We start from the raw sequence: 22,122 nt of genomic DNA, 5'->3' as shown, positions 1-22,122 counted from the left end.
TTATATTGATGAAATAACAAAGAAAAAACTTTAAGTTAGAAAATATATTTATATCAAAAAATTTCTGTAATACTCGTGCTGTAATAATGGCTACTTAATAAATCATTAGAACAAGTTTTGATATACTTGCGAAATGTGTTACCTATACAAAAGACCATTTAATTTGGAAATGTTAATTTTAATAAAAGCTTAACGGTTCAAGGTACTATAGACGTTTTTGATGTTTATTATCTACCTAACCAACATATTACATTCTCAAGAAGAAGGGTTCTTATAGACAGACATATAAGTGATCCTATAAAGTATATAGGATCCTTTTTATATTTTAGAGTTAGAAGCCTCGATGACAAAATATAGACAGATTGTACTTGCAAAACGCCAAAAATATAAAAATATTGAATTAAATTTACTTTTAACATAATATCAATATGATCGTATTGAGTTCTCTTTAATATATTGATTCATATAAACAAGCATGTATTTATTACAAGACTTAATCCTGCAGACAAATTGTTTAAACAGTTTAGCACGGCTACGTTACCTTAAGATTATTTCTGTTACTATTAATAATAAAAATTAATCAGTTCACGTAAGGCACATTATACAGCACTAAATTTGGGTGTTGCAGCAGCTCTTTATTTATGAGCACTATCTTTATGATCATGTAGGTCACACTAGAATCTCATGACTTCTCTTTTCTCGACTGGCAGAGGTTGACAGCTTGACTCGTATTCTTAAAAAAAAATTAGTACATTGAACGCTGGTTCAAAAATTTTTTTCTTATTTATTTGTTTATATGAGCAAGCCAATTAAGCCATAAGTCTATTTAATTTTAGGTGATCCGTACTCAAATAGCAGAAGGCCTCGAATTTTCCCAACAAAACAACTTGAACTGCAAAGTGAAGTATTATACATCTCTTCTTAATTCATTGCTATTTTTTTTGTGGTTATGTAGTAGTTTTAGTAGTTGGTACACCTACATATATTATGCGATCGCCGCAGCCTATACACTTGTAACACCAAAGGAATTACAAGACATTGCCGACATTACTCGTATAAGCGTCAATTTGACGTATGAATTAGAAAACAGAAAACACGTTGATAAACCGAAATCGAAAACGCGGAGGGCGAGGAACTGAGGGTTGTGTGGTGAGGGTCAACCTGTTGCACCGCCAAAGATTTAAATATAAGTAGCAAAAGCAACTTCTTAAAAGCCGAATCAATAGCTGTGCCCACTAACTTCATCAGGCAAACTTAAGCCTATATCGGCGTATTAATCTTTCCGTCCTTTAGTATTTATTTTGGTCTTAACTGGGTATATTTTAAATAAGATTCCACAGTAAACTGCAAGCGAGAAGCTGGCTTATATGTATCATCTCTTATATTTATAAGTGTCATTTTGACCTGAGTGGATAAATGAAATTTCTTTTTTTATTTCAAAACAGACGTCGAACTTCCATGTATGTGTGCTTACAAGTTATGTGAGCATGAAAATAAACTCATCTACATGCGTAATATAATTAATTGTGCTTTTTTATGGTGATTTAGTTGTAAATTAGATAAATTTGAGGTACAAAAGCTGTACTCTGTGTCAGAATCTGTTATTCCTGCCTTTCAATCGAAATCCGTTTGCTTTGCGTGCTCTTACATATTTCGAAAAAAAATCCGATGCACACATTCCCAAATCCAAAACAATGTTGTAAATTGACATACTGACAAACATGCTGAATAAGTAGAGGGTACTATTTTTTTAATGATAATATGATACCAGACGAGCCGGACGTTCAGCTGATGGTAATTGATACGCCCTGCCCATTACAATGCAGTGCCGCTGGGGATTTTTGAAAATCCCAAAAATTCTGCGCTGGTCACCTTAAGACATAAGATATCAAGACTCATTTGCCCAGTAATTTCACTAGCTACGACGCCCGTCAGACTGAAACACAGTAATGCTTACACATTACTGCTTCACGACAGAAATACTCGTAGTGGTACCCTTAATCTAGCCGGCATCCTGTGCAAAGGAGCCTCCCACTGGTAAATAACATAACTTATAAGCAATGCACCCATATGGTAAAATTAATTAATGTTACTTTTCTAAACAGATAAGAATTTAAGACCCTCTTCAATACCAAGGAGAAAACCGACGCCTAATAAAAACGTACCGTCAAAAATACAGAAACCAACAGTAAAGCTACCACAACAAAGCAATGTGCAAAGGCTTGAAATATGTGACACTCCTCCAGGTAATAAAAACAAACTCATACATTATCATCATCAGCCGGAAGAAGTCCACTGCTGGACAAAGGCCTCAACCAAAAATTTCCTGCGTTGCCCTCATCCAACATATTTCGACAATCTTGACCGTCTACTGCACTTCCGGTACGTGGTCGCCATTCGAAGACCTTACTGCCCCAACAGTCCGTCAAACTATGTGCCCTGCCCACTGCCACTTCAGTTTCGCAATCATTTGGACTACGTCGGTAACTTTGATTCTCCTACGGATCACCTCAATTCTGATTCGATCTCACAGGGAAACTCATACACACCTAATAAATTAGTAGACTAGCACAAAAACTAGTATTTCACAATACTGACATTTTTCAGTAACATAGTGCCTGCTGTCAATTTGACAAAATAATGTCGAGTGGCAAAGAAATGCTTTTGTTATAGTACGGTGCGGTATAATACTGTCGCAGTTGATACAAACTCGATGTACTGCGCCTCATAAGACTTAGGTTTGAAGTGATCACCTGCTATCGACTGAGCTGTGTGTTAAGACTGTTTAAAACCAACATTTAAAAAAAACGGGGTGCACTTCGGGAGTGCCGGCAGAAGTGAAAATTTGAACATAGAAGTTCTCTAATCGCAAACGGAAGTTATTGAAAACTTTCTTCAGTAATGCTGGTGTAATTGCTGCCATTTCACCACGGATATTCTCCTTGAGCTGATCGATGTTTTTCGGATTATTGCTGTAGACTTTGTTCTTGAGGTATCCCCACAAAAAAAAGTCCGGAGGCGTCACGTCTGGACTACGTGGGGGCCATGGGATATCACCTCTTTTCGAAATCAGTCTGCCAGGGAACATCTGTTTCACAACCGCCATGGAGTCATTTGATGTGTTACAGGTAGCGTCTTGTTGAAACCAAGTCCTAGAATTCACTATTCTTGAATTTTCAAGCTCTGGAGCCAAAAAACCTTCCAACATCGCAACATAGCGTTCGGTATTAACAGTGACGTTTCGCCCCCGCGCATTTTTAAAAAAAAACGGTCCAATTATTCCTCTACCAGAGATTGCTGCCCATACTGTCACTTTAGGACTATGCAGTGGTTTCTGGTGCTTGAGTTTGGGATTCTCACTGTTCCAGTTACGACAATTTTGACGGTTTACGAACCCATTGATATGGAAGTGGGCCTCATCTGAGAAAAGGATATTGTCAAAATTGGAAAATCGATTAAGCATTTCATTAGCAAATGCGAGCCTTGCTCCGAAGTCAGACTCTTTCAATTCTTGTGTTAACTGCAGCTTGTAAGGATGCAGTTTAAGATCCAAGTTTAAAATTCGTTGCAAACTTCGTCTCGATAAGTGTAAGACAGACGATCTCTTGCGAGTAGGCATTTGTGGATTTCCTCGTACAGACTGCATAACTCTCTCAATATTGTCGTCGGTCCTAGATGTTCTTGGACGACCTTTTGCTTGTGGTTTAAACGTTGAACCAGTCTCTTCAAAACGCTGTACCCATATTTTAATTAAATTAGCACTCGGAGCTTCACTAATTTACCGTAGTCCATATTCAGAACAATATAAACGCCTAGTAACGATGTATGAACGAGAGTTCTCGTAAAATGCGCGCACGCAAAATGCGCGACGCTTCCCGTCGAAGTGACTCATAGTGACTAAAACTCCATGAGCCCGCCTACCCAACGATGCAGACTCCCTCTGCCCGCGCACTTTCTACCCCGCGAAAAAAGATGATGCAATATGCACGTTCTATTGCGCCACCCTGTATCTTATGAAGCCTACTAGAATTAGTTACAAGCAATCCCTTATTTTTGGTGTTATAATAATGAAAATCACTATTAAGAGCAAAAAGGTGACGATTTTTGTGAACGTATATTAAATTTTCATAAATGTACTGAGAATGAACAGTCATAATATTAATTTCTTTAAATTTTTCTTTGAGAGACGGTGTATAACCAAGCTGATATAATGAAGCACGAACAGCTCTCTTTTGCAGAGCACACACTATATCAATGTCAGCAGCATGACCCCATAGTAAAATACCGTACGTGATGATGCTGTGAAAATAACTGAAGTACACTAATCTAGCGGTCGCAACATTCGTGTACTCTCTAATCTTTCTAACTGCATATGCCGCAGAGCTGAGTCTATCTGCTAGATGGGCAATATGTGGACCCCACTGAAGCTTTTTATCTAACGTGATATCCAAGAAGACGGTAGTGTCTACAAGTTCCAATCTCTGGTCATTTATAAGTACGTTGGTTTGTACCTCCGATGTGTTTGGTGCAACGAACCGTAAACACTTTGTTTTTTTACTGTTTAAGTGCAGATTATTCGTCTCAAACCAACGCACTATCTTTGAGAGTGCATTGTTTACCTCGTCATCAATATCTGCACGTCGCTTCACTTTAAAAATAAGTGAAGTATCATCAGCAAACAATACAATCTCATGGCTATCATCTACCACAAACGGTAAATCGTTAATATATATATGAAACAAGAAAGGACCGAGAATAGAACCCTGTGGAACACCTATTCCCACAGGTTTACCCGAAGACCGTTTGCCATTTACATCGTTTATCTGGACTCTTTCGCTTAAATATGATTTTAACAGATTTAGGGCTCTATTTTTCACTCCATAATTCTTTAGTTTTAGGAGTAGTTTCATGGTGGATGCAGTCAAATGCGTTAGACAAATCACAAAAATGCCCAATGCATCCTGTGACTCTTCCCAGGCGTCAAAGATGTATTCAATGAGTCTAGTACTCGCATTAATTGTTGATAAGCCCCTAGTGAAACCAAATTGATTTTTGGTCATTAATTTACAAAAATGCATTTGTAGCTGTTGAAGCAAAAGTTTTTTAAAAATTTTACTAAAAATAGGCAGCACAAAAATAGGTCTGAAATAAGCAGGGTCAAAAGAACTGCCCGATTTAAACAAAGGTATAACTTTGCTGTATTTCATGAGGTCAGGGAACACACCCTCATCTATGCATTCATTAAATATTATTGCTAATTCAGGTGCTATAATGACAAGTATGTATTTTACAACATTAGTCGAATGGCCCCATAGGTCTTTTATATTTTTTTATATTTTCTTTATATTTTTATATTATTCATTATATCGCTACCTGTAACATACTTAAATTGCATATTGCATATAGTCAATGTTGACATTAATATAGCAATTTAAGTTAAAGTTTGACAATCTAATTTGAATCCTATAACTTATTACCGAAAGTTCATTTTCTATAATTTCCGTTAAGTGGTCAACGCCGCTAAAGAAGTTCTTACTTCAAAAATAAATTAAGATATATTGCGTGCAACATAGAAGAACATCTCTAACGAACATACTACACTGCCATATTATCTCTGAAACTCGCTGAAACGTAATGCCCCCTCCCGTTTCCCCTTCACCCCCTCGCGCTCGTCCTGTTGCGCCAGTACGGTATGCAGTTTCATTACCGTTAGGTACATGTCCTGATAATTTCGTGCTATCACTGCATTGTTTTTGAAGTTTTCATTGTTACATTTTGACTTTTGTTCTTCATAGTTCTGCAGTTCCTGTGGTTCTGTAATAGTTTCGTCAAAAAAAATATCCTCTGTACTTAACCTAGTACTATTAAAATAATAATAATAATAATCAGCATCAAATAGTATGTATGTAAATACTACGTAATAAGAGGCGGGATGGCCTAAGTAAGAAATTGAATTAATTTAGTTTAGTATGAAACGTGTAGTGATTTGACATTAGTTTGACATAGTAGCAATTACTGTATGGCGATTGGCGACGAAGTATAATCCGGCTAAATTTGAAAGCGAATACTTGCTGAAAACGTAGTGGACTTCAACTATCTGCGTTATTTACAAGATCATAGCCGTCTTCTGTCAATCTATCTGCAGGTTTCATATAATCACTTTTTTCATAAATACTTTCGCTATGCTGATCAGCATCACAACACAACTTTACATCAACCATTAAAAATAAATAAATAATATTGTATTTATTATTATATAATGAATTTATTAATATTTAAAATGCACTTTTATATATGAATAAACAGCTAATATAATACGGTATATTAATAGATAATTAATAATAAAATATTAGGATATTATTTTAATATAACTTGTTTTGCACACCGTAACAAAGCGACGACGTGACGTCATTGACGTCAGATCCAGAGATAATGTAACCGGGTAGTACAATTCGATAGAAAAGGAGAGCGAGTAATTCTTAATGTAACCGATTTTGATTAATAAGTCATAAGCTGTCAGCTACGCTCTTACATTGGCGTCCCTTTTCAAATATTTTAATTTCCCAGAAATTATCGCACTTTTAATTAATCATTATAAATACTTTTCAGACATAGAGGAAAAGTCGGAGACGGTAGGAGCGACGAAGCCGATACCTACCTTAGGACATATATATGAAGGCATGTTTACGTTCAGCAGTGATATTTTTAATGGTACATAATGCATGCATACTAGCATGGTGCATTCAAATATTTTTATCGGGCTGTATGAAGAATGCTAAGTATTCAATTGGCTAGCCGTAGTTACACCCAGATATATGCGAGCCAAATAAATGTAGAAGCAAATGGTTTGAGAATGTACATTCAGCTATTATACAGTGTGTAGTGCAGTTGTCATCCGGGACAGTATTATATCACCGCACACAAAATGATCACTTTGGTATAATGACAAGCAATGTAGGAGACATTTTATATTGTCATCATTATATGTATCCGGTTGGCGAGCGATATTCGGTTTGGACTGGTTCGTATTGGTTTACGATACGTCGTAATTTGTTTCGTGAACCAGTTTATATTGCTAAGCAGTGAATTGCATATAAATTATTGCAGTGAATCAAATGCATAAAGATTTGCTTTCAGCTTATAAGTTTTATTTTGATGCGTTTGAATATACTTTATTTATTTCAATTTATGGTTATTACTTGTCAGTTAAAGATATAAGCTATACTTAGTCTGGCTATAAATACTGTTACAATTAAAAATAAACAAAATATTACATTTGAATTTGGAATCTGTCATTTTTATATGATTTTTCATTGAGCTTTCTCATTTTGGCGCAAATAAATTATACAATATTTTGCGATATTAAAATGGAGTGGAGTGATAAAGAGAACCAAATCGCTGTGATTGTATTACACAGAGCAGGTATGGAGCCAAATGCAATTTTTTAAACTCTCCATACGTTTGGTATTTGTAAAATGTTTTTGTACCGGGCTATAAATAGGTACAATGAGACCTCCTCTGTTTGTGACAGAAAAAGATCTTGGCACGTAGTGTACGTACGAAAAAAGTGGTCACATCAGTAAGGGAAAGAATTCGAAGAATTCCTGCCCGAAAGCAAAAGATTTTCACTCGGGAGATGAAGATAGCACCTAGAACCATGTATTATAAAAGATGACTTAAGACTTGCATATATTATAAGAGACGTACTGGATATTTCTCAACCGATAATTTAAAAAAGAAAAGGGTTTTGAAAATCGAAGCGGTACGCAAAGGAGGTCACAGAAAAATTTTGTTAACGGATGACATTTTTTTACAATTGAGCATCATTTTAACAAACAAATTGACCGTATTTATGCTCAAAGCCATAAGGAAGCTTACCAATTAGTCGACAGAGTGCAACGTGGCCACTATCTGACTTCAGTGATGGTTTGTTGGGGTATTTATTACCTATGAAGGAGTGACTGAGTCATACTTTTGTGGAGAAGGTATCAAAACGTTGGCACAAATGTATGTGTAGACCATTATTGAGAAGGTAGTGAAACCCCTTTAATAACACTATGTTCAATAACCAAGAATGGTCCTAAAAACAAGACTCGGCGCCGGGTCATAAAGCTCGGTCTACGCAGTCTTGGTTGGAAACAAATGTTTCGGACTTCATTAGAGCTGAAGACTGGCCGTCGTCTAGTCCCGATCTTAATCCACTGGATTATGATTTATGGTCAGTTTAGAGTACCTACGGCTTGCTCAAAACGCCATGATAATTTGGAGTCCCTAACACCCTCTTTTAATAACCTATCTATCTTTAGTTTAACTTACTAGAGGGAGACAAATCTATCCTTTTACGCTTACTTACATTACAATAACCTATCGACATAAAGCATTGGACTATAACTATACTGGACATAACTATGGACAGATAAGATCTTGTCATTAAACGGTGACAGCAATGTATCCGTAACTAGAGATACGTTATTGAAAACGGCCGTTAAACAGTCCGTACGATTGGCAGTGAAGAATTTTACCCTGGAAAGATCACGAGTCTCCTGAAAACATCGTTTTAATCCCTTTAAAAGTGTTGATTTAATTAAATTATATAAACGTACCATGCCTGGGTTTGTTAAGTATTTAAAAAAATATATATTAATTTATTCATAATTAATTATCCGGCATTAAACCAAAATAATTATTTCCAGTTGGTATTATAATTATTTTTTTTATTAAATTGTTATATATTACTAGCTGTGCCCCGCGGTTTCACCCGCGTTTTTCTCGTTTCCGTGGAAATACCGAGATAAAATATTGCCTATATTATAGCCATACATACAGTACATCATTTTGTTCTATTGTCAATAGTTTTTACAGCGCACGCAAAAATAGGTTTTCGATTTTACACCTTGTGTTACAAAATAGCAATTTTATTACGGATTCCTAATTTTGAAAAAAAAAACATAGCCTATAGCCTTCCTTGATAAATGGACTACCCAACACTGAAAGAATCATTCAAATCGGACCAGTAGTACCAGAGATTAGCGCGTTCAAACAAACAAACAAACACTGCAGCTTTATAATATTATATATATAGTATAGATCATAGCGTGATAAAATAATTAAAAAAGAAGTCAAATTACTTCATTTGTTTTGGGTAACTTTTTGATGTTGTGAAAACCATATATTAATTTATAACTATATTTAATTATAATTACTCCTTTACTTGCGTCATTGCCTTTTCCAACTAAAAAATAACGTAAAGTGCTTTTGAATACATTTAAATATAATAATTTAGTTAATGTATTCATTTAATAGATTATTACATTTGAACTTTTAATGAGACTAAATTATTTAAGCGTATCGTTTTACAGACTATTTCCTGGCATCAGTGAATGGAAACATGGGATTGATGATAACAAGGAATGTGACGTCACTTAAAGAAGATCAAATAAATACAAATTCAACGGACATCAATTTTAGCGAAGGTTATTTTGAAAATTGTGAAACACGTATATATTAAATAAATATCTATACATATAATAAAACTCTAATCATACCGTGTCAGTAAATTTGTACTTACTCGTATGTTACAGATGTCAGGTTGTTAGAATTTTTGTCTGTTTGTGCAAGCAAATTTCAGAGTCGCTAAGACGTGGCGGTTTTCAGTGATGTAGATTTTGTGTTTGTTTCATTAATAATGGCTTATAAAAAAAGTTACGTTAATTTGATTAATACATTGAACTGTACGCGGGTACGCCCTCTACAACAAATAGTTTTTAAGCTATTGCATAGCTTCTATCGCGGGCCTTGAGCGTGGAGATGGAATCCAGAAATTCCGTAACGAAAAAAAAACTAACACCCCCCATTGTTACGTGATCAGCGCCATCTATCGGAAACTGTTGTATTACACTCGATAGATTCAACGTTCGATCTGGACATACGAAATAGTTTATGAAAGTGACACTAGATGTCGCATAAGCTAACACTATTTATTTTTAAATTCAACTTGGAGTAAAATTATAATTTTGTGACCATTAAGGCTGTCTGGCAAGGGGTTGCCACGATGGTGTCTGACAATGAATAACGTGATTTTTAATAATATTCTGAAGGTAATACCGAAAAATCGCACTTTATTATTTGATGTATTTAGATCGGTATTTTACACACCTTTATTACCGTTTACCTGACAATGCCACTGCAACTCAAACTCCATAATGGACCATCGTTCTTACCTGTTTTGAGAGCATGCGCTGACAAACTTTCAGCTTTTATAAAATGACGTAGGTCTGGGGTCCACGGGCTCTTGCTCTGGTAGATACATTCTGAAATTAAATCGAATGATTTTTTTCTGTGTTCAGTATTCCTCAAGTCTCAGTCTTAATTTTCAAAATATTTGCATAGCGGTGCCGTGACAAGTCGAGTCGAACATTATTGGCTCGGAAATATTTTTGATTTTTGGTTGTTAGGTACATTTCGGTTATTAAATTTAATTCTTATTTCTAGTGGATAAGTGTTAGTAATTAGTGATCACAGTTTACAAAAACTTCAAAATATTCAAATAACTGTAGAAAAAGCTTTTATTTATAATTATGGCGGAACGACGACGTTTTGCTGCTAAATGGGACTATTTTGAGCGAAGACACTGTAGACAGTCCTCTATGTCTATTTAAATTCAACACATAGACCTAGGACCTCTAGCCAAGCTTAGTGACCTGCAGATCTCCCAGTAACTGATTTTTAAATACGAAAAACCTATGTAGGTAGATTGCTTATTAATGTAATTAATAATAACTAACTGCTACAAGAATCCACAACAAAATATGAGGCATTAGAGGTTATCAAGTCTCAAACTTATGTTTCTTATTTCAGTTACCATAAACCTATAGTTTCAATGGTAAAAATTCCTGAATAACCTACATGTATTGTATGATAATAAAAATATTTTAAACAATATTAAGTAACTTCTCATTTATTCAATAAAAGATAAACAAAATGTTTTCTTATTGGTCACCATGCTCAAAAAGTGTAACTTGTATTAGTATCAAAGAAAAAACGTGAATTATTATCAAAGAAGAATAAATAAATAATTATAATTGTATAAGTTGATAAAAAATGCTATGCAATAGCTTTACCGCGGCAGTCACCGAGTGCCACACGTCTTTTTTTTTAAGATTCTTGCTCAGAAAATAGATCAAGTATCGATAAACGGATACGTGATAAAACTAGTGGAATCCACGCAATTTGTAGCTAGAATTTGATGAATTTCTAGCTGATTGTGGTTATTGATTCCAAATAATACTGGGGCCCAACACATTGAAGAATTGACTTAAAAACTCGGTTAAAACAAATGTACTACCTACATATGATATAGACATGTTTGCTAAGAGTACTTAAGTTATCTATTTCGAATTAGCTTTAAAATATTTTCGTGGTAGAGATTACAAATTAAGGCGTTAATACATGCCAGTGACCTTGGTCATACGAGCGACTAAGGTGGGGTGACCGAGTCGCACTTAAATGTTAAAAAAAAAATATGATGTCAATTTATGATTTTTTTAGTTACATGTGATTCGAAAAAATATAAACTACATCAACCATCCGACGTATTATATCATAGAATATATTTATTGTAACGGTTATTTTTTAACTAGGTTTTTTGTGTTGAATTTTACCGGTTATAGAGTGAATTTTCTGTGTTTAAAGTCTATTCAGGCCTTAATATCTATAAAAACGATGACAGAACTCAGAATCGTCGCCAGTCTCATTCATGAAATGAATGTTCTCTGGTTTGAGTAATGCCTTTACAAATGTGAGATTTGTGGATAAGTGATTCAGATATCAACCTCATTAATTTCAATTATATGTAGCACTGTTTTACTAAGAGCCTGGTGAACGTTTTCGTGATACTTTTGTGGTGTAAAGAAGTGCGCAATCGCCGCAAATAATAGTTTTACGTCATGTAAGTAGGTACCTATGCACCATCTCCAAATATAAACGCATTATCATGAATAGAATTGCCTGTGTTAAAGCTTCCTTGACTATTTCTGTAACATGGAGAACGCGAATCATGCGATGATAGGTTATTCAAACCTACAAGTTTATCACTGAATTCTATATATTATAATTTTCAATGTCATCATTTTTAATATCCTTTTCTGCAGGAGCAGATACCTCAGTACCTCAAACGAGTGCAATCGCAAAAAAAAGGTCTTTCAAAACAACAGAGGAAAATATTAAGGACTGGCTGTCGTCTGAATTAGAAGTTCCGACCAGGGACAATGAAAATGGTAAACAGTACAGATTATATTTACTTCTCTTGTCAGAAAAAATGCCGGGACTATCAAGAAGTTTTCCTTTCTGGTAAGTGTACACCCTGCCCATTACAATACAGTTCCGCTCAGAATTATCGAAAAATCGAAAATTTTTTGAAGTGGAGGCTGTTTGCGCTCGTCCATTTGTGACATAAGATATTAAGTGGCTTTAGGCCAGCAACGTCACTAATTACAAAACCCTTCAAACCTAAACCTAAACAAATGGTGGCTTAGCTTTACCAGTGGGAGGCTCCTTTACACAGGATGCCGGCTAGATTATGGGTCCCACAACGGCGCCCATTTCTGACATGAAGCAGTAATGTAATAGCATTATTGTGTTTCAGTCTGAAGGGTGCCGTAGCTTGTGAAATTACTGGGCAAATGAGACTTAACATCTTATGTCTCAAGGTGAAACGTAGTCGTAGTGCCTCTCACAATTTTGGGTTTATAAATAATCCTGAGCCGGACTGCATTGTAATGGGCAGGGCGTATCAAATACAATCAACTGAACGTCGTGCTTGTCTCGTCCCTTATTTTCATAAAAAAAAACCTATGCAATAAACCTCCTACCGGTATAAATGATACGCATGGAGATATTACCTAATAATTCGTGGACAATTGTTTTATTATTGCGGCAACTATTATATCTATAGGCAATGACGTTCTACGCACATATAGACATACCATTCGGTCTGATAGCGGAGCGGCAAAAGTGTGCTTAGAGACAATGTAAGCACGCTTTTCATCTTAATCGTGTGTTAACCGTCCGAATCAAACCTAAACTGAGTAAATGTTTTTCATTGCTGCTTATTGACCAAGAAAATTTCATCATTCGATATATCAGTCGATGCTTATTTTGGTGGGATTAGTGGCGATTTATTTTTATACGACGAGATTTGTCTGTATGTATAGAACGTCATTGCTTAAAGGTATAAAGCAATAATACTTAAATAATGTAAAAATAAAGACAAGCCAAAAAAATATTATGTACTACCTGATCCGACAGGCGCTGTTCTGTTATAGAAAATAATAATATAAGTATTTGGGAATAATGTAATTTAAACCCGAAGTTAATGATCTTCAAATGTATTACTAAATGATTGTATAATATGTTGTAATAAAATGATATCATTTTTGTGTTAACAGCTTTTACATTACAACTTTTTAATGACACTGTTGATTGAACCACTCGTTTTGGACTGCCGGAAGCTTGATCAATTTGATGTATAATTTTGCCTGTTCGGCGTTACTTTGCGGAAATCCATAAGTAACGCCTACTTCGATAAATTTTCTTATATCGGCAGGTATAGCCAAACAGGCGAAATAATACATCAAGTTGACCAAGCTTCAGGGTCTGGTAGCTTTTTAATTGCCTGTTTTCTTAAAGTGTTAAAATGGATATAGTATTTTATCCTTAAGAGATAGACATGTGCCATGTGCTATAGACCACAATACACAAATCCACCATATATTATTTTTTTATATCTCAAAGCGTTTCGACGGCGTTTTCTTTGAAAGCTCAGAGACGGTTTTTTTCCGATACCCCAAACAAATATTTCTTATGTATACAAAAATGTTTACTAAAACTTTCCTCGAGAACCATGCTATGCATTGGTGAAAACAGCATGAAAATGAGTGCAGTAATTTTTGAGTTTATCGCGAACATACAGACATACAGATGCGGCAGAGGAATTTGAATAATAGGTATGTATAGTTATAGTATGCTGGTACACATAACCTATTTTTATTATTGCTTCAGATTATCATGCAAACTATTCTTCGAATACTGAAAGCGAATGCTCTAAAGAAAAGCCTGGGTACAACCGTAGAGACGATATCTTGAGAAAGTATTCGAGTATTTTCAACAAACGTCGTGCTAAGAGTGACAGAAGGAGCCATGCGTCCTTGGATAAGAGTTACAGAGGTATCAACTTAATTAAATATAATAAATTAATGTGATTATATTTTTATTCAGTAATTTAGTAACTACATTCATTAAAATTATATTTTTAACAATAAATTTCCGTCGAACTAATCTTGCAAATTAGTTGCAGTTGCAGTTGTAAATGGTACGTCATCCGTGACCATTTATACATACATACTGTTGTGTATTACAAATAGCGCTCGTTATTCGATATAAATATTTATTTAAATGAACAATGTGCAAATTCTTACCAAAGATAAAATGGTGACCTTAAATTGCCTCGCCTCTTCCTGCCTCGGATCCAGCACCTTAACTTCCAGCTCGATGCACGGTACTCGTTGCTCAGTAGAAATTCGTGACGGTCGTTAAAAGGAGATTTATGAATCGAAACCGTTACGTAAGTCGCAACACTAGAACAAGGGGGTTTTCAAAGTGCAAAGTGACAGTACCTCTTCTTCGCAGTGCTTGGACGCGGACTCTCGACTCTTGTCTGTGTCGCTCGTACAAGCTGGTGGGCGTTGACGCGTTAGGGTTCTCTTGACCTGGCCTTTTTTCAAGACGTCCCTGACGTTGGTCTTGGTCTCGAAACGTCCGCCTAGGCCTACCTCTTCTAAAACTTTCATTCACACTCGCCTTATACACATTTGTCGTCAATCGCTCTTCATTCATTCTCTCGACATGGCCAAACCATATCTCTTTAAATTTTTGTCACTACATCTTCATTTAGACCATTTATTAGCTATAATAAACATGCTTTTAAAGAACTTTACTGAAATATGTTCATAATATACGAATCGTAGCTCGACAGACAGATCGCCATTGGGGCAGTAAAATCCTTGAATGGCGATCACGTACAGCAATACGTAGCGTTGGAGCAGTGGACGTCTTCCGGTTGAGATGAATGAATGAAAAATACGAATCCTCAGATTAGCAGAAGTGAGCGCATGCGCCTATCGCATCCAGAATACAGGATTCGTCCGTTTTCACGTTGATGCGCAGCTAATGAGACTGTATACTTGTGAATAAATTTAATTCATCGCACAAAAAAAATACTTGGCCCCAAAATTTTGCCTGCCTAAAATTGAAGTTATATGAGGTCACTCGGGACCAAAATGAAAATGTACTCGGAATTTTTTTTGACTTGAGCCAATTTTATGTATTGAAACTTCATCGTGATCAGTTGCGTTCTAAAAACATGTAAGCGAAACAAATGAACAGAAATTATAATTTAATATGACGACCCATAAAGCCGTGACCCTGACTACTAAGCTAGAGGTCCCGGGATTGAATCCCGGTAGGTGCAATCATTTATATGATGAATATGGATGTTTGTTTCCGAGTCATGGATGTTTATTTGTATTTATGTATGTTTAAGTAAGTATTAAATATATCGTTGTCTTGTACCCATAGTACAGGCTAAGCCATGTTTCGGGCAAGATAATTTGTGTAAAAATGTGTCAATGTTATATTATATTAATATATACGTTAAGTTATTCTTCTATTCCGTAATACTCGCTCGTCGCTCGTCCTGTGATTCTTGCAGTCAGTTTAAGCAAACAATATCCGAACTACACTGTGTACCCGCACCTTTTCTCAATCATTGGCATATACAGGGGAAATCTGGTATAGGATAACCCGGTTGTTCATGTTATCCTTAATTATACAGTAATGCCCAATAAATAGGCAAAAATTGTCGATCACTCTAAAATCTCAAGCCTGAGAACATTTAACAACATGAACTATTCAAGCAAAGTAGAATTTTAAAGTCACCTATGGATAAGTAGCGATCACCATCGAAAATGATCTTATATAATATAGAAGGAAGTTTGAGCATGGTTTAATTGTAGAACTATGTGTTAAACTTAATACTTACTAATCTATACTAATATTTCAACTCTAAACTCTATCTAATAGCCATCGACGCTCCAAATGAAACTTCAGTGGCAGATAACAAATCAACCTTGAAATCGAAGACACGGGAGCTAGTTCGACCATTGCCAAAAATTTATTCAGAGACAAAGCAATTTAATGCCAGAAATCCATACAGTACGTTGATATATATTAATAAATAATAATTAGGACCAAATTTTAATTTTGGAGTTAAATAGTTTGATTAACATGATATTGGATATAATGTTGCGGAGAAACAATTTATAATATTATATAATCCAATAAATACATATTTTTTTCATTATTTTAAACCTAGAAATAAGGAATTGCTTGTAACTAATCCCAGTAGGCTTAATAAGATACAAACGTAATATTTTTTATTTTTGAAAATTGTAACGATTTGCTTTGAAATTTCTCGCATGCGTTGATAAAGAAGTTTCACTTCAATAAAAGTGGAACTTTTTAGTTTATTGCACCCAATCTTGTAAGGAAGTGATTCCAAAATTCTATTTTGAATAAACATATTCATTTTCAGTTTACAACTTACGTAATATTATATACTTTTGTTATTTTAGGATTTTACACAACATTAAAATACCCATCTACTCCCAATCCAACCCTAAGTCGGGAGAAGAATGTTAGCTTGCCAGTGTCCTCATACGTGGACTGTCCATCCGAAGTGATACAGAAAACAACGAACTTTGAAATAGAAGGTAATTCACATAAAACTGACGTTTTTGAGCGTCCTAAAGACGCTGAAACAATCTAATTTAAAGTTACTACTATTATAATGAAGTTACCATTCATGGTAGCTACCTATTTATTTCCTAAGTAGTACTAAGTAGGTTTGACTATGTCGTGTTCTTCCAACGCATACATTACCATCTGCAGCTACTGGAGGTTTTACATCGAAAGAATATTGATTTTGAAATACCGATTACATACCTATTTATATTATAGAAAAAACTGAGCAATTTTTATAAGATGGTATCGAGGTAGGTACTCTTTTATGTAAAGAAGTCAACCCTCATTTTGTCAGAAGAGGTAAGAGCCACGCGATAGAAAGAGAGGCAACTTCGAGGTGAATTAAAATGTAGGTTAGGAGCGCTGTGCGATCTGAATTACACCTTATTGTGTGACAGCAAGTATTCTTATTTCTTTAATTAATTTCGGCATGCAAATATCAATTTGTGTAAGTTTTACATAGTAAAAAGATATTAATATGGCTGTCTCGGATCTCTCATTGCCACGCTTCTGATGAAGTTACTAAGCAAACTTCTTCCATTCTTATCAATAGACTAGCTGACCCGGCAAACGTTGTTTTGCCATACAAAGTATTATTCACGCGATAGTTTTATAAGTGATAAAATATTGCCTATATTATAGCCTGTACATCATTTTGTTCTATTTTCAATAGTTTTTGCAGCGCACGCAAAAATAGGTTTTAGATTTTACACCTTGTTACAAAATACAATTTACAATTTTATTACGGATCCCTAATTTTGAAAAAAAAAAACATAGCATATAGCCTTCCTCGATAAATGGACTACCCAACACTGAAAGAATCATTCAAATCGGACCAGTAGTACCAGAGATTAGCGCGTTCAAACAAACAAACAAATATTAGTATAGATATAAACTCTCATTAAAATCACACAAAAATAAGTCCCAGGCCCAATGGTGTCGTAAGAGGCTTCACGGGTATTTAGCAGTGGGAGTGCACATGAGGCCGGCTAGATTATGGGTACCACTATGGAACCTTTTTCTGTCATGAAGCAGTAATATGTATGCATCACTGTGTTTCGGTGTAAAGGGCGCGGTAGCTAGTGAAATTACTGGGCAAATCAGGCTTTACATCTTATGTATCAAGATGACGAGCGCAATTATTGTGGTGCCGCTCAGAATTTTTAGTATTTTCAAGAATCCTGGGCGGTACTGCATTGTAGTAGGCAGGGCATAACAATTTCCATCAGCTGAACGGGCTACTCGTCTCGTCCCTTACTGTCAAAAAAAACTGTTGGATATGAAATTTAAATGAATTTTAATTAATCACTGAATTCTCTCCCTCAACAGTGCGTGACACTTTTAGTAGTATTTGCGAGAATGATATACACGACGAGCTGTCGAGTCAAGCTTTGTGTGAGCACGTTAGCGGGGAAACTACTGATCAGAACGACGTGTCCAGATTCCCGAGCTCTCAGACCAGTGCACAGACGTTAAAGCTGTCTAAAGAATTTGCTGTCAAGGATGGCTTCTGGAATTGTAAGGACGCTTGCCCTAAGCGTTCCAGTGATTTGTCATATTCAAAGTTAACAGGTACAAAATTAAGATACTTTCTCACTTTATTTTAGAAAATTTTCTTTGTTGTATCCTTTAAATTTGAAAACATTCCTCTAATTTACAACTTGTTTTGGCATACATCGTTTTACCTAAAAAGGGAAGACGAAATTGGCAAAATTAATAACTTGGTGTTCTCAATAAGGTGCGATGCTATAACACTTCGTCTCTTTTTGACACAAATAGTCCTACAAGAAGTGCTGTTCCTACTTACGGTCGTAAGCTGCCCTGCACCAGCTTCTTTGATTTAAGCGCGAACAACGGAGTATCAAGGATATTAACAATCATTGACTCGTTCACATTGCGTAGTGATTTAGGGTTTACTCATATTTTCAAATGTAAATATGATACTTTCAATTATTTACAAAAATCATTTTAGGAAGATGCAGCTACCACGAATACTACTACCACTACTGTTGGAGAAGGGAAGTAGCGAGAAGAGAAAAAGAAGGTCTTCGTGATTACAAGGGACGATGCAAGAAATGTATGAAGTACAGGCGCTGTAGCTTTCGTAGAGATAAAAGTAAGAGTTTTTAATTTTTTTTAGCCATTTAACTCACTCATCCCTACCTGCTTACTTTAGTTCCTGCGGCCGTATAGCTTGTTATCAATCCTAGGTTCATCTAGAATTTATTTCTTCTCTATCTCTAGGCCTTAAACTAGTCTTCCAATTATCTAATTGGTTGACTTGTATTTAAAATTCACAAATAGAGCCTTTTCACTCAACAAAACATATACCTCTTGCTTCATACAGATTTGCGATCAGCTGCTCTACGTCAGTTTTTTTTTACCGAGACAACAAACTCAGTTATAGTTATGAAAAACTTAACTGAAATAGGTAACTTATTATGTGTACAACTGCATTGGTGTGTTTTGTGTGAAGGGCTTAGGTGCCATTAGACTGGAGGGTGTAGATGCATACGCACACTTTCAATATAATAGGGAATAGACAAAAACAAAACTTGCAAGATTATATCACCTCCAAACGAAGGTACAGCATGGTGACGCATTATCGGTCTGTATGGGTAATAATTGGGGTTAAAGTATGAAATTGCTGTTTTATTGTAATAGATACTTCGAATTGCACTGACTTGTATAAATACCACTGGACAGGCTATTTCATATTATAGTTGTTATCAAATTTTATGTGCCTATTTGAAGCGCCACCAGTCCAGTGGTCTATAGTAGAGGTCAGTGTCGAATTGACATAGAACCTTCATGGTTTGAGATTTTGAGTGAAACTTTTTCCCATTCTACTTATGTAGTTCTTCTATTAAAAAATGTGCAACATTCGATTATCGATTTTCAGTTGTTTGTTTATTCAGTTTAGACAAGAAAGATGAATACTTCGAAAATTCGAATTTTTGAATACGAATTCCGACGCGGAACTAACGCGGCAAAAACAGCTCGCAATGTCAATGTTGCGTTTGGAGAGGGGACTGTTAATGAACGTACCATGCGATTTTGTTTTAAACCCTCATACGCTAGTATAAAGGAACAGATTTCATCTCAAGTCTCAGTGTGACTGACTGATCGGGGTCCATTACGCCACTCTATTATGATGTCGTGAACTTCAACTTTGTAGATACGTAGATTTTGCATCGTTTACCTGAAAAGCCGTCAACGCTCTTGTGATTCTCTGGTGTTGCAAATAAGTGTTGGCGGTCACTTAGGATACGCTTCGTTTGTCCTTCTCTTCCATAGAGATGTCATTGCTATCATGTCATTAAGTCTATAGTACGATTAATACGTCACGTAAAAAGGCGATGTTTTATCTCACGTATATTATAAATGCGTATATTTCAAATTAATTCCAAGCCTTGAAAACTGTAACTACTTATTTATTTAGTAGCGAGTGTTCTGCTTTCATTCAATATTATTAACATTATATATTTTAATTTTAGAACAAACCTGTAATTTTTATAAGATTATGACCTAATTATATCTTATTTATTGCAGTTTCTAAGAAGTTCGTGATACTGGCAAAGCCTTTGTCTATCGGTCGAGTTTGCAGGCATCGATGGAACCATGTATGGAAAAAGACAGCGGCAAGATTCGCTTCCTGGTCTAAGTCGCCATCGAAGCTCACGAAACGTAAAAATGGTAATAATATTAATAGAATCTTTTTTTAATCCACGAATTAAGAGCTGATAAAAATGAGCTTTAATGTCTTCCGGAGTATAGACGTGGTTGCGCGTGAAAAATAAAATATATTTTTGGGCGTAAGTGAACTGTGAACGTTTTCTACAACCTTATACTGGCAGAAAAGGGAGTTAGGTGTTGTAGCAAAAAGATATTAAAGATTTGTATGATACTATCTCGTATAAGGCTACCTATTAGGCATTAGAAATATATCACGTTGTGTCTCACACTGGTTTTCAGTGAGTGCAAAATGGAACGTATGTTTTAATTACGATAAACAAGCGGTATTCACCGGTCACCTTGCATCGGTCACTTCACTTCATTTTCATTTACTGCGGGTAGATACACAAAAGTGGTTTATTGAGCTTAGTAATAGACAAGAAATCTGCTAATAACAAACAACATACTTAAAGCAGGTGTGTAAATAAAAAAAGAAATGATAAAAATGGGATTTTTGTACATCATAACGAATACGTCGACTATTCATAATATATCAACAAAAAATCAAAATATTATATCGTTTTCAATACCGAAGCAATAATGAAATAAAGGTGTCTCGAACGAATATCGTGTCTGAGTGGCGAAATGGAATTTTCCAGTGAATTGACACATCGTATTGGTGATCTTATTTGCGAGGTCGAGAACCCGAAGATCCTTGCGTGGAGTTTCATTTGATGAAATGAGACATTGATTGCTTCGTCGCGTTACTGTAACTTTTGGTTTGCCTGATTATATTCTGGGCATAAATATGGAGCGATTGTTTTGAATGAATAATTATTTTGGTCCGATTGGTAACATGCAAATGTAAAACTGTTTCCTGCTTAGCAGCCCGACGTCAGTGAAGCTCTAGCATTGCGTAACTTCGCGCCTATTTCTGGCGTGAATCAGTAATGTGTAAGCATTACTGTGTTTCGGTCTGAAGAGTGCCATAGCAAGTCAAATTACTGGGCAATTTAGATTTAAATCTTATGTCTCAAAGTGTCGAGCGCTGTTGTAGTGCCGCTCGGATTTTCTGAGTTTTTCAAGAATTTTGAGCGGCACTGTATTGTAATGGGCAGGGCGTATCAATTACCATCGGCTGAATGTCCTCGTCCCTTATTTTCATAAAAAAAAAACTTAAACTTTAGCGCGTATAACGTCGAGATGATTGTCTAATAAAAATAAAGAATGTTTAGGTTTTTTCCATCTCGAATCGAGCGAGGTGGTAGTACTGCAAAGTACTTGTATAGCATAGTCTTGATTTCAGACACAAGTATGTTATGGTTCTAGCAATATTAGAGGGTAACTGACGAAAAATTGAGAAATTTCATGATTTTCAATAAAAAAAAAACACTCATATCGTTCCAGTGCTATTGATGCAGAATTTACAACGTTGCCAATGGGATAGTACCGATGTACAGACAGCTGTACTTGCCTATCATGAAACAGGTAAAAACTAAAAATTTATCTAAATGTAAAAATAATGTTTATTAAGGCTGGGGACCGAGCCAACGGCCTTGAGGAATCGAGCGGAGCTAGGTCACCTCGCTC

General features: G+C 35.5%; 1 protein-coding gene across 8 annotated transcripts in view; it reads left to right on the top strand.

Annotated features, from left to right (window-relative positions):
- LOC126972675 (uncharacterized) overlaps positions 1 to 22,122 on the top strand; it is an 89,842-nt gene that overhangs the window by 7,680 nt on the left and 60,040 nt on the right. For 6 of the 8 annotated variants that reach the window (XM_050819786.1, XM_050819603.1, XM_050819960.1 and 3 more), the window contains 12 exons: positions 837 to 899; positions 2,106 to 2,246; positions 6,610 to 6,711; positions 9,360 to 9,473; positions 12,150 to 12,275; positions 14,059 to 14,223; positions 16,138 to 16,269; positions 16,689 to 16,826; positions 18,187 to 18,429; positions 18,830 to 18,973; positions 20,410 to 20,553; positions 21,940 to 22,020. In XM_050819786.1, coding sequence (XP_050675743.1) covers positions 837 to 899; positions 2,106 to 2,246; positions 6,610 to 6,711; positions 9,360 to 9,473; positions 12,150 to 12,275; positions 14,059 to 14,223; positions 16,138 to 16,269; positions 16,689 to 16,826; positions 18,187 to 18,429; positions 18,830 to 18,973; positions 20,410 to 20,553; positions 21,940 to 22,020 — 1,593 coding nt within the window. The remainder of the gene's footprint in view (positions 1 to 836; positions 900 to 2,105; positions 2,247 to 6,609; positions 6,712 to 9,359; positions 9,474 to 12,149; positions 12,276 to 14,058; positions 14,224 to 16,137; positions 16,270 to 16,688; positions 16,827 to 18,186; positions 18,430 to 18,829; positions 18,974 to 20,409; positions 20,554 to 21,939; positions 22,021 to 22,122) is intronic. The other 2 variants (XM_050819687.1, XM_050819874.1) reach the window with 2 other exon arrangements.

This window comes from Leptidea sinapis, chromosome 1, assembly GCF_905404315.1.
Source record: "Leptidea sinapis chromosome 1, ilLepSina1.1, whole genome shotgun sequence".
Classification (NCBI taxonomy): Eukaryota; Metazoa; Arthropoda; class Insecta; order Lepidoptera; family Pieridae; genus Leptidea; species Leptidea sinapis.
The sequence above is the reverse complement of the archived record's forward strand: the minus strand, read 5'-3'. Positions and strand labels throughout refer to the sequence as shown.